This window comes from Carcharodon carcharias, chromosome 17, assembly GCF_017639515.1.
Source record: "Carcharodon carcharias isolate sCarCar2 chromosome 17, sCarCar2.pri, whole genome shotgun sequence".
NCBI classification, from domain to species: Eukaryota; Metazoa; Chordata; class Chondrichthyes; order Lamniformes; family Lamnidae; genus Carcharodon; species Carcharodon carcharias.
In genome coordinates, this window is record NC_054483.1 from 109,026,064 (window position 1) to 109,046,341 (window position 20,278).

Here is a 20,278-nt window from a genome sequence, read left to right on the forward strand (position 1 = left end):
CTTGGTGATGGACATTAAAGTCCCCCACCCAGAGTACATTCTGCACTCTTGCCATCCTCAATGCTTCCTCCAAGTGATGTTTGACATGGAGGAGCACTGATTCATCAGCTGAGGGAGAGTAGTACGTGGTAATCAGCAGGGAGTTTCCTTGCCCATGTTTGACCTGATGCCATGAGACTTCATGGGGTCCGGAGTCTATGTTGAGGACTCCAAGGGTAACTCCCTCCTGACTGTATACCATAAGCCACCACCTCTGCTGGGTCTGGCCTGCTGGTGGGACAGGACATACCTAGGGTTGGTGATGTTGGTGCCTGGGACATTATCTGTAAGATATGATTCCGTGAGGGTGACTATGTCAGGCTGTTGCTTGGCTAGTCTATGAGACAACTCTCCCAATTTTGGCACTAGCCACCAGATGTTAGAGAGGAGGACTTTGCACGGTCCGTCAGAGCTGAGTTTGCCATTGTCATTTCCAGTGCCTAGTTCGATGCCGGGTGGTGCGTCCAGTTTCATTCCTTTTTTGAGACTTTGTAGCAGCTTGATACAATTAAGTGATTTGCTAAGAGAGGGCATCTAAGAGTCAATCACATTGCTGTGGATCTGGAGTCACATATAGGCCAGACCAGGTAAGGACGGTAGATTTCCTTCCCTAAAGGTCATTAGTGAACCAGATGGATTTTTCAACAATCAACAATGGCTTCATCATCATCATCAGAATTTTAATAATATTTTTATTGAACTCAAATTCCACCATCTGCTATGGCAGGATTTGAACCTGCATCCCCAGAGGGGATCTACCTCACTGATTACTTGTCCAGTGACACTACAACATCACCTCCCTGCTTCACAGCCAACTAACTATTTTTGAAGCGTGGCTACTTTTTTAATGCAGGAAACATGGAAGCCAATTTGCACACAGCAAGCTCCCACAAACAGCAATGTGACAATGACCAGATCATCTGTTTCAGGTGCTGGTTGAATATCTGAATGTTGTCCAGGACACCAGGGGGAATTGCTCTACTCTTCTTAGAAATAGAACCATGGGATATTAATAGAGACCTAAACAGACATATGCATGCTCTGCTCTGATCAACCCCTTCTCTCTAAATCCCCTTCAGCAACCTAACACTTGCTTTTGAGATGGGGTAGCCATTTCATGTTGGGTATATTCCTAAAGATTTCATCACATGACCTCCCACCTTCGACCTCCCCACCCCGTCAACCCTCATCTCCAATATTCTTTTAACAAAGAAACAAATGGAGTTCAAAGAAAATGAAACAAAAGAAAAGGATGATTTTTTTTAATTTCCCTATGATTTTTCTCCAAGATAATGTCCAAGAGGTTATACTTCAATTCTTGGAAACTCCAGGGCAATTGCATAAATGAGGGTAGTGCTGTTGATGTAGTCTATCTGGACTTCAGTAAGGCTTTTGACAAGGTCCCACATAGGAGACTGGTCAAGAAGGTAAGAACCCATGGGATCCAGGGCAATTTGGCACATTGGATCCAAAACTGGCTTAGTGGCAGGAGGCAGAGGGTGATGGTCGAAGGTTGTTTTTGCGATTGGAAGCTTGTGACAAGTGGTGTATTGCAGGGATCGGTGCTGGGACCCTTACTGTTTGTAGTGTACGTTAATGATTTAGACATGAATATAGGAGGTGCGATCAGTAAGTTTGCAAATGACACAAAAATTGTTGGTATCGTAAACAGTGAGGAGGGAAGCCTTAGATTACAGAACAATATAAATGGGCTGATAAGATGGGCAGAGCAGTGGCGAATGGAATTTAATCTTGAGAAGTGTGAGGTGATGCATTTTGGGAGGACTAATATAGCAAGGGAATACACAATGAATGTTGGGACCCTAGGAAGTACAGAGGGTCTGAGGGACCTTGGTGTAAATGTCCATATATCCCTGAAGGCAGCAGCACTGGTAGATAAGGTGGTTAAGAAGGCATAGGGGATACTTGCCTTTATTAGCCAAGGCATAGAGTATAAGAGCAGGGAGGTTATGTTGGAGCTGTATAAAATGCTAGTTAGGCCACAGCTGGAATATTGTGTGCAATTCTGGTCGCCACACTATAGGAAGGATGTGATTGCACTGGAGAGTGTGCAGAGGATTCACCAGGATGTTTCCTGGGCTGGAGCATTTCAGCTATGAAGAGAGACTGGATAGGCTAGGGACCTGAAAGAGGTGTACAAAATTATGAGGGGCACAGATAGGAAGAAATCTTTCCCCTTAGCGGAGGTGTCAATAACCAGGGACCATAGATTTACGGTAAGGGGCAGGAGGCTTAGAGGGGATTTGAGGAAAAAAATTTTCACCCAGGGCGTGGTTGGAATCTGGAACACACTGCCTGAGGGGGTGTAGAGGCAGGAACCTCACAACATTTAAGAGGTATTTAAATGAACACTTGAAACACCATAGCATACAGGGCTACAGGCCAAGTGCTGGAAAATAGATAGGTGCTTAATGGCTGGCATGGACATGACGGGCCGAAGGGCCTGATTCTGTGCTGTGTAACTCTATAGCTCTTTGACCCTAGACTCTAATTCTGGAGGGTTGGCAACCCTCTCGAGTCCCTGTGTCGCAATGCCTTGGGAGAATGACTTGTAAATGGGAAAGAAAAGTTAAATAGTAAAAAGGTAAAAATAAACTCTTGTCATTTTCACTTACCTGTGCATCTTTCACCGAGAACTGTGCGATTTGTTTTTGGGTTTCTTCCATGTTATTCCCCAATAGGAGTGACCGAGGCAGTTTCCCTCCAACTCCATCTTCCAACATTGGCGTGAAAGAAGATGGGTTCCGTATATATACCTTTAGTCCATGTTTCTGCCACCGGAAAATAATATAAATTCACACTTGGAAAATTATTTTTCAATTTTAACTCAACCAAGCTCAAACCAACAGGTATAATGAAGGCATTACAGTGGGAATAAGTGAGGAATAGTGATAACAAAAAAAAAGGAAAGAGTAGTGCTGCTATTGGCCCACAGAGTCAGCTTTGTTCTCTAATGTAGCAAGGTGTTAGGATCCAGAATAGGTTGCCTGAAACAACAGTGGAAGCAGATTCAACAATAACTCAAAAAGGAATTGGATTAATGTCTGAAAAGGAAGCATTTGCAGGGCTAAGAGGAAACAGTAAAGGGGGGTGGATAGCTCTTTCAAAGAGCTGGCACAGACGCGATGAACCAAATAGCCTTATTCCGTGCTGTACAATTCTAGGAAATCAATGCAAAAGTGAAAACAAGAAAGTATAGGACCACTGGCTAGGGAAACAGGAGCTACGAGTGGTGAGTATGTGGAAACAACCAACATAAGTCATTAGCAAAGCTAATAGAATGTTATTGTTTATTGTGAGGGGAAGTGAATACAAGAGTAGGGAGGTTATGCTTCAGCTGGAGAGACCACATCAGGAGGACTGTGTACAGAATTGGTCTCCCTACTTAAGGAAAGAGGTAAATGCATTAGAAGCAGTTCAGAGAAGATTTACTAGATTAATGCCTGGAAAGGCTGGACCAACTAGGCTTGTATCCACTGGAGATTAGAAGAGCAAGAGGCAACTTGATTGAAATGTATGAGATCCCAAGGGGACTTGACAGGGTGGATATGGAGAGGATGTTTTCTCTTGTGGGGGAATCCAGAGCTCAGGGTCACTTTTCAAAATAAGGGGTTGCCCATTTAGGACAGAGATGAGGAAAAAAAATTTTCTGAGGGTCAAGAGGCTTTGGAATTCTCTTCCTCAAAAAGTGGTGGAAGCAGAGTCTTTGAATATCTTCAAGGCAGAGCTAGATAGATTCTTGATAAGCAAGGAGGTGAAAGGTTATCGGGGGATCGGCAGGAATGTGGGGTTAAAATTAGATCAGCCATGATCTTATTGATGGTGGAGCAGGCTCGAGGGGCTGAGTGGCCTACTCCTGCTCCTAATTCCTATGTTCATATATTAAATGAGTTTTACAGTTCAATATTTACAACAACTTGCATTTACATAGCACCTTTACTGCAGTAACACATCCTAGGCCGCTTCACCAGTGCATTATCAGACAAAATTTGACACTAAGTGAGGTAAGGAGATAACAGGAAAGGTGACCAAAAGCTTGACGGAAGAGTAAGGTTTAAGGACTGTCTTAAAGGAGAAGAGGGGATGGTAATGGGGCAGAAACAGGACCGAGGAAGCTAATAGAATTAATGTTACCACTGAGCTGGCAATGCTGATGGAGAGATTGGAAGCTTAAGGATCAGGCGGCTTGTCAGGAACCATTGCTGAGAGGTTATTGAATCAGCTTCGATTGTAGAGGCCAATTTAAATCTGTTCAAGGCAAAATTGCACACTGACTTGAAGAAACAACAGATCATTCGGCATAAATAAAAACAGAAAATGCTGGAAAAGCTCAGGTCTGGCAGCACTGTGGAGAAAGGAAAACAGAGTTAACGTTTCAAGTCCAGGTGAGTGTTCTTCAGAGCATTAGAAACCATCAGACACACTTGCCGGGACAGCAGGAAAGATGATGAAACGGGTCTACATTCTCTCCTAGCCTACAGCCAACGCTTTCTGCATCCCTAAAATAACACACAGCAAAGGGATCATGGTTTCTGCAGAGTGCATTTGAAAACAGAAAGCGTTCGGTTTTACTGGGCTACGCCTTGTCAGGATTCAGACACCATTAGAGGATGCGATAAAGGTAATATCTGTAAAAATGCAAATGAGGAGACCAGAGCACAGCAGGTAGTGAGGAGAATGAATGAAGAAGTCAGGCTTTACGACACTGTTAGAAAACTGTAAAGAAATATTAAAAGGAGCTCATTCCCATTTACTAAGTGTTATGTAAGTGAGGTAGAGGAAAGAAAGGGCTACATTTCGACACTAAACTTTTTTTTATTCCTTCTTCAGGTGTGGGTGTCGCTGACCTGGCCGGCATTTGTTATCCATCCCTCGTTGCCCTTGAGCTGAGTGGTTTGCTGGGCCATTTCAGAGTGAACCACATTGCTGTGGGTCTGGAGTCACACGTAGGCCAGACCAAATAAGGACGGCAGATTTCCTTCCTTAAATGATATTAGTGAACAGGATGGGTTTTTATGACAATCAACGATGGCTTCATGATCATGATTATCGAGACCAGTGCTTTTTTTTAAATTTAAATTCCACCAGCTGCCGTGGTGGGATTTGAACCCAAGTCCCAAGAGTATAATGTACTTAGTTGGCTGTGAAGTAACTTTTGGACATCTTGAGGTTGTGAAAGGTGCTACAGAAATGCAATTCCCTGTTACTTCCTTCTTACAATTGACTTATTCTAATACAAAATTGCTTATTTTGAACTCATCATTAATTTAAATTGAAATAATGCCTAAAATGTCTCCACCATCGTTGCATTAAAAATACTTAATTCCATTCACTAAAAAATTTGTATTTTTTTGGCAAGCTAGAATGGCTTTGAATTAACAAGAGTGTTTTGCACATTAATGGTGCTGAACAATGTTTCTCTGTTCAAATTCTGTCATTAGGCAAGAAGGTTCAAGGCACTGGCCAATGTGGTTTCAGGAGGACAGAATAAGGAAAGGAGTGTGACGAGTAAGTGAATTGGTTTAAGACTACTGGGAGCTCCTAACTTCATTGCTGACTCTCTCTGGAGATCTGTTATGTAATTCTACCAATGACCTGGTATTGTAGATCAGAACATATTATTGGTGTAAATAAACAGAAAGAGAGCAATCAATATGTAGTTAAGCAGAACCAGTTGATGACCTCAATCTATAGGTTGGTTGTTTTCTACATGGACAGACCCAAAAAGAATAAGAAATAGGAGCAGGAGTCAGCCATTCAGCCCCTTGAGCCTGCTGCACCATTCAGTAAAATCATGGCTGATCGTCTACTTCAACTCCACCTGCTTCGATTCCCTCAGTTCCCAAAAATCTCTCGATGCGCTGCACCTGCTTGAACTAATGAAAGAAACTGGACAGAAAATCATTGTTCAGCACCATTAATGTGCAAACTACTCATTAACTCAAAGCCATTCAAGCTTGCCAAGAAAGAACGCAAATTTTCCAGTGAATGGAATTAAGTATTTTTAATAGAACAACAATAGAGACTTTTAAAAATTTTTTTGCATGATTTCAATTTAAATCTATTGAATACATGCAGCCATTGGACATCCGCAATCTCTGGGGTAGAGATTTCCAAAGACTCACAACTCTTGAATGAAGAAATTTCACTTCATCTCAGTCATATCTGGCCAACCTTTCATCCAGAGGTCATGCCTCCTAGTTATAGACTCTCCAGCCAGGGAAACCTACATCTCCGCATCTACCCTTTCCAAGTCCTCAAAAAAATTGTTTCAATGGGATCACTTCTCATTCCTCTAAACTCCAGAGAATACAGGCCCACTCATACCCACAGTCAATGTTTCAGCCTCCCAAGGTGTTAATTACTGGGTGACAACCTCTTCATGTCTAGAAATTTTCACTTCTCCCATAACAAGTGTAGAATATCCTCTTCAGTTGGGTTGGTTCCCAGGATATTCTGTTCCTCTCTTCCCATGGAGGTAAATATGATTGAATATTGCAAGTTATTTTCTCCCTTCCCTCCCACTGACCAGGGTATGGGCACTGGCATCAAGAAGGCTGATAATTCTTCATGTGTGTCACCAGCAAGATATTTGACTGTGGGGAGAATCACAGCACAATCAGCTCCTGTTCTCACCCCGGTAGCCAAATCTCATTCACTTTGAAACAGGGGCTCACACAAGTCAGCAGTCAGGAGCAGCAGCCCCAACTAATTATTTTCTATCTATGGGATGCCTTGACCAATGTGGTTATTACAGTGCCTCAACTGCAGACTTTGGCTGAGCTCAACTTAGGGAGGTGGTGGTGTAGTGGTATTGTCACTAGACTAGTAAACCTAGGGGTAATACACTGGGGACCTGGGTTCAAATCCCACCACAGCAGATGGAATATAAGTCTAATGATAACTGTGAAAGCATTGCTGATTGTCATAAAAACCCAACTGGTCCACTAGGAAAGGACATCTTCCATCCTTACCTGTTCTGGCCTACATGTGACTCCAGTCCCATGTGGTTGGCTCTTAAATGCCCTCTGAATAAAGGCAATTAGGGATGGGAAATAAATGCTGGCTGAGCCAGTGATGTCCACATCCAATGAATGAAAAAGAAAACTGACTCAGCCTGGATCAAGAGCTGCCCCAGATAATGCCTTTCATCATTGGGGAGTGTTTTAATATTTAAATGATAAATTTTTAAAAATGGAAGTTGCCTCACCTTCAGCTCCAACTCTTTGTAGATCTGAGGTCTCAGCAAACTGAGCACGTAAGAGGCTCGTGAAAACTTAAAACCTGCAGCAGCAAAAAGCACAGCATCAGATACATTAGCAGCATGTGGATGTTTTTAAAGGGGCTGCCACTTCAGGCTGTGTGAGTGCCAGCATTGCATTATGAACATGCTCCATTAATCTTAACAAAATGTTTCCTGCATTTAAATATCAATGAATATGAAAACAACAAATCCATCAACATAACACACCCCAACCCTCCTTGCACCTACATTTAATGGCAGTTGATGCTAGGTCAATTGTTAATTTTAAATCGGAGACTGATAGATTTTTGTTAACCAAGAGGCATGAGGGATATGGGGCAGAGCTGATATATGAAGTTAAGAAGATAAGAAATAGGAGCAGGAGTAGCCCATACAGCTCCTCGAGCCTGCCCCGCCATTCAATAAGTCCTAAATCCCTTATCCTGTGACCAAAACTGTACATAGTTCTCCAAGTGCAGTCTCAGCAAGGCCCCGTATAATTGCAATGATTAATTGATTCCAAACACTCTTGCAATAAATGACTTACATACTTTCTATCCCACCATTTAAACCGTTAATGAGTTTCCAGCACAGATTCTTGTGGGACACCACTAGTTACGTCCTGCCAATTTCCCCTGCTCTGATTCCTGCCACTCAGCCAATTTCCCAACAGGGTCAATAATTTGCCTTCAATGCCATGGGCTTTTTCAACCGGATCAATTCCTTGGCCGTGCAGCGCCTTGGGAGGTCCATTCCATCAGCAGGTAGCTGGCCTTTTGGAACTTATTAATTTGCTGGTTACTTTATTAGTCCAACTTGTCTGTTGCATAAATATATTTCCCCAGGCTAGGTTACTTATTAAAAACTACATGCTACAGTGCTCAATCTCAACCCCTGTGTGCTAATGTGGCTCTAAAGAGCTCCCTCTGAAGGGCTTCTGTGCAATTACATGATGGATGTCATAGGAAGAATGAACTTCATTTATTTATCCCCGTTCAAAACTTCAGAGGGCGTTTCCACAGCCAATAAGGCATTTTTAAAGTGTGGGCACTGCGGTAATGTAGAAAACACAGCAATTAATTTGCGCACAAGTAAAATAGGCTGATGGTACCTTTCTCACATAAGCTAATCTTAAAACTACAATGAATAAATGCTTCTCTGACTGAAATGCTTTTTCCCCTCGGGAGATGGACATCCTCAGCATTGATTACCCATTCCCAATGGCTCTCAACAAGCTGGTGGTAAGCTACCTTCAGTATGTCAGCCATAGCTCAATGGTTAGCACTCTTGCCTCTCAGTCAGAAGGTTGTGGATTCAAGTCCCACTCCAGGATTTTTACACTTCAGTGTGATACTGAGGGAAAGCTGCAGCGTCAGAGGTGCTGTCTTTTAGATGTTAAACCAAGTTCCCGTCCACCCTCTCAGGTGGATCTAAAAGATCCTACGGCACTGTTTCAACGAAGAGCAGGGAAGCCATCCCTAGCACCGTGCTCACTACCTACCTCTCAGTCAACAACACCAAAAAAAAAAACAGATTGTTTAGTCATTGCTATTTTTAGAAGCTTGCTCTGCACAAGTTGCCTGCCACATTTCCTACATTACAACAGTGACTAAGCTTCAAAAGTATTTCATCAGCTTTGGGACATCTTTTGGTTGTGAAAGCCACGATGTAAATACAAATCTTTCTTGTATCTTTTCCTGATGGTTGCAGTCTGTGCAGTGAAAAGGTTTCCCCTCAATAGTGTTAGGAAGAGTGTTGCAGGATTTTGACCCACCGACGTTGAAGTAATGGTGAGATATTTCTAAGTCAGGATGTTGTGTGACTAGGAGGGGAACTTTCAGGTGGTGATATTCCCATGTTCTTACTGCCCCTGACCATCTAGATGGCAGAGGTCATGAGTTTGGGAGCAGAGAGGCTCTGGTTCATACTTTCACAAGCTTGAAGCCTGCAAGGGCTCCATGCCTTGCAGATCAAAAGGTATTCTTACTGAAACCCCAGGGGCCTCTTGTATCCGGCCTGGCTAAAGCTGCTCCTACCTGGAATGAGTTCCTCCGTGACAGTGGCCCCACCAATCACATGACGCTTCTCTAACACGGCAGTGTTCACTCCAGACTTCTGTAGGTACGCAGCCTGCAAGAGACAAGGCCACAGTCAAGCTTCCAGAGAGCTTCCTGGCTTCCAGTCCTGAAGATCAAATTTGGAGAGACATGTGTGAAAACATTCTTAAAAAATATTGCACAGACATCAAATTATTGAGCATATGTGGGATAATCAAGGGCGACCGGCAAGGATTTATTAAATGCTTGGAGAGGTGGTGGCATAGTGGTATTGTCATTGGACTGGTATTCCAGAGACCCAGGGTAATGCTTTGGGGACCCGGGATTGAATCCCACCATGGCAGATGGTGAAATTTGAATTCAATAAAAATCTGGCATTAAAAGTCTGATGATGACCATGAAACCATTGCTGACTGTGATAAAATCCCACCTAGTTCACTGATGTCCTTCAGGGAAGGAAATCCCTGTGTAAAAGTGAGAAAGTTTGGCCAGTTAAAATACAGTGCACAATTTTAGATGCCACAATAAAACTTTAGAGCATGTGCAGCATTGATTTGCCAGAATGGGGAGCTGGGATCATGAGGAGATTTGACACTATTCCCATTGAAACAGAAAAGACAAAAAGGAGATTAGTTTGAGATTTTTGTTTCAAGTTTTGGAGCAGTTGTTTGTTTCTCCCCCCCCCACCCAACCCCCTTGTATGATGAGGATCTTTGTTGCAGATGCCTGTTTAAATTCCTGTGAAGGAAAGTTTCACTCAAAACATTAACCTCTCCTCTCTGTTTAAGAAGCTTTGAGAGTTACCGTTTTTATTACAGGAGATGGAGAGCAGTGATAAGCTGAACTTTGAATCAAACGGGGTTACTCTGGTGCAGCCATGTGGTACGCTCCTTGACAACACAATTAAAAAGGTTTGGTGTATCTGAATCTTGAATTTTTAAATTCAAAGTTCAGATTTAGCCAAACCATTCACCCATAAATTGTGCGTTAACACGGAAAGTTCTGGAAATACACGACAGGTCAGTCAGCCTCTGAAAAGAGATAAGATAGGTTAATGTTTCAGGCATGGGTATTCCACTAAAAGTCTAAATAAGTTAGCACTGATACATTATCTGTCTTTTCTCTTCCTAAGGATGTGCATTTTCAGTCCTTTTCTGTTTTTAATTCCATAGTTTCAGCAAGCAAGAAACTTCAACAAAAACAGAAAATGCTGGAAAAACTCAGCAGGTCTAACAGCTTCTCTGGAGAGAAACATAGCGTTAACGTTTCGAGTCCGTATGAGTCTTCTTCAGAGCTCTGAAGAGTCATACGGACTTGAAACGTTAACTGTCTTTCTCTCCACAGATGCTGTCAGACCTGCTGAGCTTTTCCAGCATTTTCTGTTCTTGTTTCAGATTCCCAGCATCTGCAGCATTTTGCTTTTATCTTAGGCAAGAAACTTTAATGTTTTCTTGTTAATCACGACAATAGGACTGGGTAAACTAGGTAAACGTATATTTTGGACTGATAAAAGGAAGGTCGCCTTCACACACTCAATACTCAGAACGTACCCCCAGAATAGAACAGCAAAGACCAGAATCAGGAATTATTAAAAAGCTACAATGGTGGGGTGTGGATTGTAGACTCTAGATGAATGAACGAAGAGGGGTCGAATGGCTTTGCTCATCTTAAATTATCTTGGAAATTCCACTTTCTTCCATTATTTGACAGCCACTTTGATTATAACCTGCTAATCTGTTTTTTGCGAGTATAAATTGTCCTTATTCGCCCTCAGATGCCTCCCTGTTCCCGGTCTCTCTCTTTGGCTGAGACTGAGTCTGCCAAAGACTGTCCACTGTCTTTTCCAATGCCTGGAACTGACCATCGGGAATCAGGAGACCAGTCTTGCTCCTTCTGCCTGAGCAGAGATGTCGCCACATGGAGCCTTCATTCTGGAGGTTTCGGCCAAGGCTTTTCCCCATTTGGTCAAAGCTTATAGCATGGTGAGGTAGCAGATTTCAGACTGGGCTGTGCCTGCCTGGCCAAGCACAAAGATTGGAAAATTTCTCAAATAACAAGCAAGACGTGTAACTCCGTGTAACACCCAATAAAATGTAACCAGAAAAGACTAAAAAATTGTACATACAGCTATCAGTCCATTGTGGCCTGGAAGATAAAGAAAATAATGTTCATTTTCTTATTGTTTAGATACAAGATAATGTTATACATCGTATAAGCCAAATAATCTGTTTTAGCACTCTATTTATCATTAATTAACAACAACCTACATTTATATAGTGCCTTTATCATGGTAAAACATTCCTGGGTGCTTCACAGGAACATAACCGGACAGAAAATTGACACCAAACCAAAGAAAGAGGCATTAGGACAAGTCCCCAAAGGCTTGGTCAAAGAGGTAGGTTCTAAGCAGGATCTAATGGATGGGGAGAGGTAGAGAGATTTGGGGAGTGAATTCCAGAGCTTAGTGCTAGACACTTGAAGGTACAGCAGCCAAAAGCAGTGAGAAGGAAGTGGGGGAACTGCAAGATGACAAAGTTGGAGAGCCACAGAACATTAGGAGGACTGGAAGAGGTCACAGAGGTAAGGAGGGACGAGGCCATGGAGATCAGTTTAGAATTGTCACCTCAAGCCAATCCCTTGAATCTGCTGCTTTTCAATACATCAACTTCTCACACATCAAAAGGTTTCACATACAAAAAAAACTATTCATGAGTCTAGTGATGCTGCTACACAGACGAAAAGGGGCAGCCATTTTGCACCTGCAACATCCCACAAACAGCTTTGGGATGAACAACTGGTTGATCTGTTTTTTGATAGTGCTGGTTGAAGGGTAAATGTTTACCAGATGTTGGGAAAATGCTTGCCCTTACTTAAAGTTCCCATGAAGCTGAGTATTGTTGAACAAATAGACATGCTGTCAAAGGTTTTCGTCTTGCACTCATCAGGATAGATTCGCAAGAATGCCAATTGTAAAGGGGACAACAATTTATACTGCACGAGAAGAGAATTTGGCAAGTGGACTCTGCGGGATAATAGCTATCCTCATCAGATCATTTCTCACTGCATATCACACAAACTCATTAATGGGCCTAAGGCGACCACTTTTGATCCTGAAAAATGCCCAGTCTACCTCAGATTACCCTGGAAAGGAAAGGCGTGTCAAAAGTTTGAGCAATGGATGAAGCTAGCCATGTCACGCTGCTAACATGCAGTAGTAACATGAGTAGTATTCTCCACTAACAGGACGCTGTCGTCGATCCAAAAAGGCGTTCTGCCTATGGCACAAATGAGTGTGTGGTATATGAATTTTAGTGCCAGTGTGATGCCAAGTATGTAGGCAATATGTCCCAATGACTCATGGATCATATCAAACAGCACATCCCTTTGGCTGCTCGCAACAGGCAAAGTACTGACTGTACCCAACCAGCCCTTGCTTGCAAAACTCAAAACATAGTGTCCAACATGAGATGCAATTCCACAATTGGACAGCACTTGCTAAACAATCCTGAGTGTGCTAAGAATTACACTGGCCACCAATTTAAGATTATCAGCCAGGCTCGCAATGTGGCTCACTTATACATGCTAGAATCCACATATATTCACACACAGAATCCTGTCTTTGCAGGCAGAATGAGCATGCCCATGCATTGCATCTTTCAATTAATCAAAAGCCTGGGGGAACACTTGGCATGTTATAATATTCAAGGCTATGGGCCAAGTGCTGGTAAATGGGATTAGGTAGGTAGGTCAGGTGATTCTCACATGTCGGTGCAGACTCAATGGGCCGAAGGGCCTCTTCTGCACTGTGATTCGGTGAACAGCCGCTCCCTGGTTCATCCCCATGGCAATGCCTTGATCAGAGTCTGGTATGAATATAAACAAAAGTTTGGCTGGTGCATTCTCCATAGCAACACCTCTACAATCAGAGTCCACTTGCCAACCAATCAGCACTCCCTTCTCATGCCATATAAATTGTTGTTCCCTTTACAATTTACAATTGGTATTCTCTGTTCTGATGAAGGTAAGATGAAAAGCATGTCTCTTTTTTCAGCAATACTCATATTCTGTACTACCAAATAACTATTCCCATGAAATCTTTAACAGCTGATCCAGGAAACAAAACATTTAACAATACATACTGAGGAGTATTGGCAGCATCTGCGGAGAGGAACACATTTAACGTTTCGAGTCCATATGACTCTTCAACAGAACTAAGGAAAAATAGAAAAGAGGTGAAATATAAGCTGGTTTAAGCGGGGGGTGGGACAGGTAGAGCTAGATAGAGGGCCAGTGATAGGTGGAGATAGCCAAAAGATGTCATAGACAAAGGGACAAAGAGGTGTTGAAGGTGGTGATATTATCTAAGGAATGTGTTAATTAAGGGTAGAAAGCAGGACAAGCAAGGTACAGATAGCCCTAGTGGGGGTGGGGTGGGGGGAAGGGATCAAAATAGGCTAAAAGGTAGAGATAAAACAATGGATGGAAATACATTTAAAAATAATGGAAAAAGGTGGGAAAACCCCATCCCACAACTCTTTCTCCAGTACATCAATGATTGCTTCAGTGCTGCTTCATGCTCTCGTCTGGACCTGGAAAAATTTATTAATTTTGCTTCCAATTTCCAGCCCTCCATCATTTTCACATGGTCCATCTGACACTTCCCTTCCCTTCTTTGACCTCTCTGTCTCAATTTCTGGTGATAGATGGTCCACCAATATTCATTACAAGCCTGCCGACTCCCACAACTACTTCAACTACAGCTCCACACACCTGATTCCTGTAAGGACTCCATCCCATTCTCTCAGTTCCTTGACCTCCGTCGCATGTGTTCTGATGATGCCACTTTCAAAAACAGTTCCTCTGACAAGTCTTCCTTCTTCCTTAACCGAGGTTTTCCACCCACGGTGATTGACTGGGCCCTCAACCGTGTCCGGCCCATCTCCCGTGCATCTGCCCTCACACATTCCTCTCCCTCCCAGAAACATGATAGGGTCCCCCTTGTCCTCACTTATCACCCCCACCAGCCTCCGCATTCAAAGGATCATCCTCTGCCATTTCCACCAACTCCAGCATGATGCCACCACCAAACACATCTTCACTTCAACCCCCCGGCAGCATTCCGCAGGGATCGTTCTCTCCGAGACACCCTGGTCCACTCCTCCATCACCCCCTACACCTCAACCCCCTCCCACGGCACCTTACCATGCAACCGCAGAAGGTGCAACACCTGCCCCTTTACTTCCCCTCTCCTCACCGTCCAAGGGCCCAAACACTCCCTTCAAGTGAAGCAGCATTTCACTTGCACTTCCCTCAATTTAGTCTACTACATTCGATGCTCCCAATGTGGTTTCCTCTACATTGGAGAGACCAAATGCAGACTGGGTGACCGCTTTGCAGAACACCTTCGGTCTGTCCATAAGCATGACCCACACCTCCCTGTCGCTTGCCATTTCATCACTCCATCCTGCTCTCATGCCCACATGTCCGTCCTTGGCCTGCTGCATTGTTCCAGTGAAGCTCAACGCAAACTGGAGGAACAGCACCTCATCTTCCGACTAGGCACTTTACAGCCTTCCAGACTGAATATTGAGTTCAACAATTTTAGATCATGAACTCTCTCCTCCATCCCCACCCCCTTTCCAATCCCCTTTTTTTCCAATAATTTATATAGATTTTTCTTTTCCCACCTATTTCCATTATTTTTAAATGTATTTCCATCCATTGTTTTATCTCTACCTTTTAGCCTATTTCGATCCCTTCCCCCCACTCCACCCCCACTAGGGCTACCTGTACCTTGCTTGTCCTGCTTTCTACCCTTAATTAGCACATTCCTTAGATAATATCATCACCTTCAACACCTCTTTGTCCTTTTGTCTGTGACATCTTTTGGCTATCTCCACCTATCACTGGCCCTCTATCCAGCTCTACCTGTTTCCCACCCCCCCCCCCCCCCCTTAAACCAGCTTATATTTCACCTCTTTTCTATTTTTCCTTAGTTCTGTAGAAGAGTCATACGGACTTGAAATGTTAACTGTGTTCCTCTCCGCAGATGCTGTCAGACCTGCTGAGTTTTTCCAAGTATTTTTATTTTTGTTCTGGGATCCGCAGTTTTTTTGCTTTTATCTGAGGAGTATTGCACTGTTATGAAGCTGAACTTTACGAGATGATTATGTTTTAAAAAGTCTCCTTTAACTTAAGGTAAAATTGAGAGTCTCATAAGCACCGCAGCTTGGAACCAGCTTGGAACACATGCCTATGTGATCTGGTTGCCATGGAGAAAAAAAAACTCAAACAGAAATCTACTGCAATATCAAGTGACAGATTTCACACCTTTACACAGTGACTCACAGAGAGATGGCCAGCTGCTTTTTGAGATAGGTAAAGCAACTCCTGCTGAGGAGAAGCAGGAGATGGGTTTTGTGTTAACAATCAAGCAGGATGCTTGTGAAAGCTTGTTTTCTGTTTGAAAGGAAGTGAACAAAGCAAACAGTGTGGGGGGAGGGGGGGGAGATGTGGGCAGGGGAAGGGGGCGGGGAAGAAAGCAGAGGTCGGGGCGGGGAAGTGGGTTAGGGGGGCGGGGCGAATTAAAGAGGGGTAAGGGGACGGTACAGTCTCCCCACAAATACAATGATTAAGATCGATTGCGAGGCTGTTCGGTGTGTTCATTGTTCAATGTTCAATGAAAGAAAAACCAATTCCATTAATCAATCAGAGTAATTGCAAAGCAAATGTAACAGTAAAATGTAAAATGTAACAGTAAATGTAGTTTGCGGTGAGCATATGTTACATACATTATTCAAGAAAATCAGGCAAACTGTGGTGGTATTGGCCTAATTCTGTTCTCAATGTGAAGACATAGTTATCACTGCTTAAAGCCCATTTACTTTAGGTTAAATAAACTCGTTCTTGGAGAGAGACTCCACTCGCGCCCCTTTGGGTATAAGTTTGACAATTGTTTCTCAGCGTCTGCAGGTTACCTCCCCCTATAATCACGGCGTCATACTGTGGTCGCAGTGCTGTCCCTGAGCTCCAGCTCCTGCCGATGGGACCCTTCAAAAGGACTTTGCAAAGCCTGCACCGGATTGAAGTGATCGCCATAACAAACTCAACTCTTCAGAAGAGCGAAGATTAAGTTTCGGCGCAACCAGAATCCAACAGGCGATGAAACGGTGCCAGGACCGCCCAGGGGCCGACCGGAATTAAGCGACACCCCCTCCTACAGAATTATTATTGGATCAAAGCCCTGAAAGGGCGCAGAGGATTCCCGCAGGTTCTCACCAGCTCTCTGGACAGGAACTCAGAATTCCACGAGTCTGAAAGAGAGAAAGATAAATTCATGAAATAAAAACAGAAAATGCTGGAAAAATTCGGCAGGTCTGACAACATCTGTGGGGAGAGAAACAAGAGTTAACGGTTTGGAGTCTGTGTGACTTCTTCAGATAAACTTATGTTTGAGCCATCCAAACCTCTGCTGTCCCTGCACCAAGTCCCATTTCACTTACCCCTCGCCCATGGTCTGGCCCCTCCTTATCTCTGTATTCCCCTCCGGCCCAACAACCTTCTGAGAACGACTGAGCACCTCTCATTCTGGACAAATTGTCTAGGCTGAAAGAATTGCCTTCATAAACCTCTACAGCTATCTTACCTCCTTCAAGATGTTCTTTAAAACCTGCTTCTTTGATCAAACTTTAGGTCAACTGGCCTAATATCTCCTTATGTGGTTCCATGTCACTTCTGTGAGCTTGGGATATTTTAGTATGTTTAAAGGTGCTATACAAATATAAGTTGGTTGCTGCAGCTTTAAAAATAATTTCGGCTCTTTGTCACCATCAAGCATTTCCTTGTACCTTACTCTGGATATTAGACTGCATATTACAGCAGTAGATAGAATCAAGCAGCACACAAGTAATTTTCTTGGCTCAGTTGCCAGCTCTTTGAAATACTTACCAATTAGTCCCACTCCGCCCCCTGCTCTTTCCAAAAGCTCTGCAAATAATTTCTTTTTAATACATAACCAATTCCATTTTGAAAATTACTACCGAATCTGCTTCCACCACCTTCCCATACAGTGCATTCCAGATCAGAAAAACTTGCTGAGTTAAATCATTTCTCCCTATCTCCTTACTGGCTTTTGTTTTTTTTTAACCAATTATCTTAAATTATAAGTGTCCTCTGGTTATCAGCCCTCCTTCCAGTGCAAACAGTTGCTCCCTATTTACTCTTATCAGAATCCCACATAACTTTGGACATTTCTAGCAATTCTCCCCTCAGCCTTCTCTTCTCCATGGAAAACAACCCTGGCTTCTCTCGTCCCTCCACATAATTGAATTGCCTCACCCCCTGCTGCCATTGGCAAATTACAACACAGAAGGATGCCATTCAGCCCATTGCACTGTTGCTGGCTCTTTGGTGGAGCAATCCAATTAGAACTAAATTAAATTCCACTGAAATCACAGGGGGTCTCAACAGAGTAGATAGAGGGATAAAAACAAAAAACAAAAAACTGCGGATGCTGGAAATCCAAAACAAAAACAGAATTACCTGGAAAAACTCAGCAGGTCTGGCAGCATCGGCGAAGAAGAAAAGAGTTGACGTTTCGAGTCCTCATGACCCTTCGACAGAACTAGGTGAATCCCAGGAAGTGGTGAAATATAGATAGAGGGAAACAGTTCCCATTGTGGCATAGTCGAGATCCACAACGCACAGATTTAAGATGATTGGAAAAGAACCAAAGGCGATATGAGGAAAATCTTTTTTTAAGCAGTGTAGTTACAAACTGGAATGCACTGCCTGATAATTCATTGCCACAGAAGGCTGTGGAGGCCAGGTCATTGAGTGTATTTAAGACCGAGATAGATATGTTCTTGATTGGTAAGGGGATCAAAGGTTATGGGGAGAAGGCGGGAGAATGGGGTTGAGAAACTTATCAGCGATTGAATGGCAGAGCAGACTCGATGGGCTGAATGGCCTAATTTCTGCTCCTATGTCTTATGGTCTTATAAGCATCTGAAGGGGGAAAATTTGCAGGACTAGAGAGGAAAAGGCTGGGGAGTGGGGCTAGCTAAATTGCTCTTTAAGAGAACTGGCACAGACACGATGGGCCAAGTGGCCTCCTCCTGTGCTATAACCCTGACACTTGCTTACCAAAGTGAATCTTCTATGGAGATCTTGAGTTTGGGATGTGCTTTCACAGCGGTCAAAGGAAGCGCTACAAGGACACTCTGAAGTCTCCACTTAGGAGTTTTGATAACAACTTCAAGTCCTGGGAGAAGCTTGCCCCAGCATCGCTTCACCTGGTGCAACCAAATAAAAAATGGTGCCATCTCCTTTGAAAGCAAGCGCATATCAGAGGAAATCCCAAGCCAGCAACTTGTCCAAACACAATCATCTGCAGAATCCTGTCTGATTTATTGCAGAACCTTCTGGAAACAGATTGGTCTTGGCAGTCGGCTACATACCCACCACAACCCTACCAAACACCCTTGATGATGATCTTTGAAGGATTTGTTTTTTGGAAAAATATACTTTATTCATAAAATATTTGAAAGAATATTGCAAAACATTTCAAAATGGCCATCACAAAAAGTACAATCAGATTCAATTTTTCCGCATAGATCATGAGGTGCTTCAATACAATCAATGAATATTACAATCATTTCAATATGATCATTACAGACAATCAGACAATGGCATTGGAGTTATCGAAATACATCATGTTGCATTGTGCTTCAATACAATTATAATACAATTAGTATTCACTGCATACATTTATTGTGAGCTGTACAGCCCGAGGGGTCTAAACAGTTCCCAGCCCCAAGTCCACTGTGGCAGAAAGGTCTTAGACAGCAACCTTTCCCCATTGCATCTTTGCGGCAGCTGCCCCAAGCTTTAATGCATCCCTCAGCACGTAGTCCTGGACCTTGGAATGTGCCAGTCTGCAACATTTGGTCAGGGACAACTCTTTGCGCTGGAAGACCAACAAGTTTCAGGCAGCCCAAAGAGCGTCTTTCACCAAGTTGATGATCCTCCAGCTGCAGTTGATGTTTGTCTCGGTGTATGTCCCTGGGAACATCCTGTGTCACAGAAATGCTCGGGATGAACCTCAACAGAAACCACTGCATCTCTCTCCAGACCTTCTTTGCAAAGGCACAATCCACAAGGCAGTAAACAATGGTCTCATCCCCACCACAGCCACCTCGTGGGCAACATGAAGAGGGGGTGAGACTCCTGGCATGTTGGAAGGATCTGACAGGGAGGGCCTTTCTCAGCCAAGCTACATCTTGGTGCTTGTTGGAAAATTTTTCTGGCAATGAGGCATTCTGCCAAATGACTTTGACAGTCTGCTTGGGGAATCATCCCAAGGATCCACCCTCTCCTTTTCCCGTAGGGCCTCTAGGACATTATGTGCCGACCACTGCCTGATAGACTTGTGGCCAAAGATGTTTCTCTGCATAAATTTTTCCACAAGGGACAGGTGGTACGGCACGGTCCAACTACTTGGAGCGTTCCACGGCAGCGTGGCCAGACCCATCCTTCGCAACACCAGGGACAGGTAGAACCTCAGCACATAGTGACACTTGGTGTTTGCATACCGAGGGTCTACGCACAGCTTGATGCAGCCACACACAAAGGTGGCCATCAGTATGAGGGCGATGTTGGGCACATTTCCCCCCCCCTTATCTAGAGGCTTGTACATCGCGTCCCTGTGGACACAATCCGTTTTCGACCTCCAGATAAAGCGGAAGATGGCTCGGGTGATCGCCATCGCACAGGAGTGTGGAATAGGCCAGACCTGCACCACGTACAGCAACAGTGAGAGTGCCTCACACCTGATGACCAGGTTCTTACCCGCAATGGAGAGGGAGCGTCGCTCCCACATGCCCAGTTTTCTTTGCACCATAGACACTCGCTCCTTCCA

At 43.7% G+C, this 20,278-nt stretch overlaps 1 protein-coding gene across 1 annotated transcript in view; it reads right to left on the reverse strand.

Moving 5' to 3' along the window:
- pyroxd2 (pyridine nucleotide-disulphide oxidoreductase domain 2) overlaps positions 1-16,490 on the reverse strand; it is a 38,404-nt gene extending 21,914 nt beyond the window's left edge. Inside the window, exons 1-5 of the mRNA XM_041209839.1 lie at positions 16,338-16,490; positions 11,486-11,505; positions 9,340-9,433; positions 7,271-7,344; positions 2,676-2,831 (exon numbers count right to left, since the gene is read on the reverse strand). Of these exons, the coding sequence (XP_041065773.1) occupies positions 2,676-2,831; positions 7,271-7,344; positions 9,340-9,433; positions 11,486-11,505; positions 16,338-16,458 (465 nt within the window). The 5' untranslated portion in view covers positions 16,459-16,490. The remainder of the gene's footprint in view (positions 1-2,675; positions 2,832-7,270; positions 7,345-9,339; positions 9,434-11,485; positions 11,506-16,337) is intronic.
- Between the last annotated feature and the right edge of the window lie 3,788 nt (positions 16,491-20,278).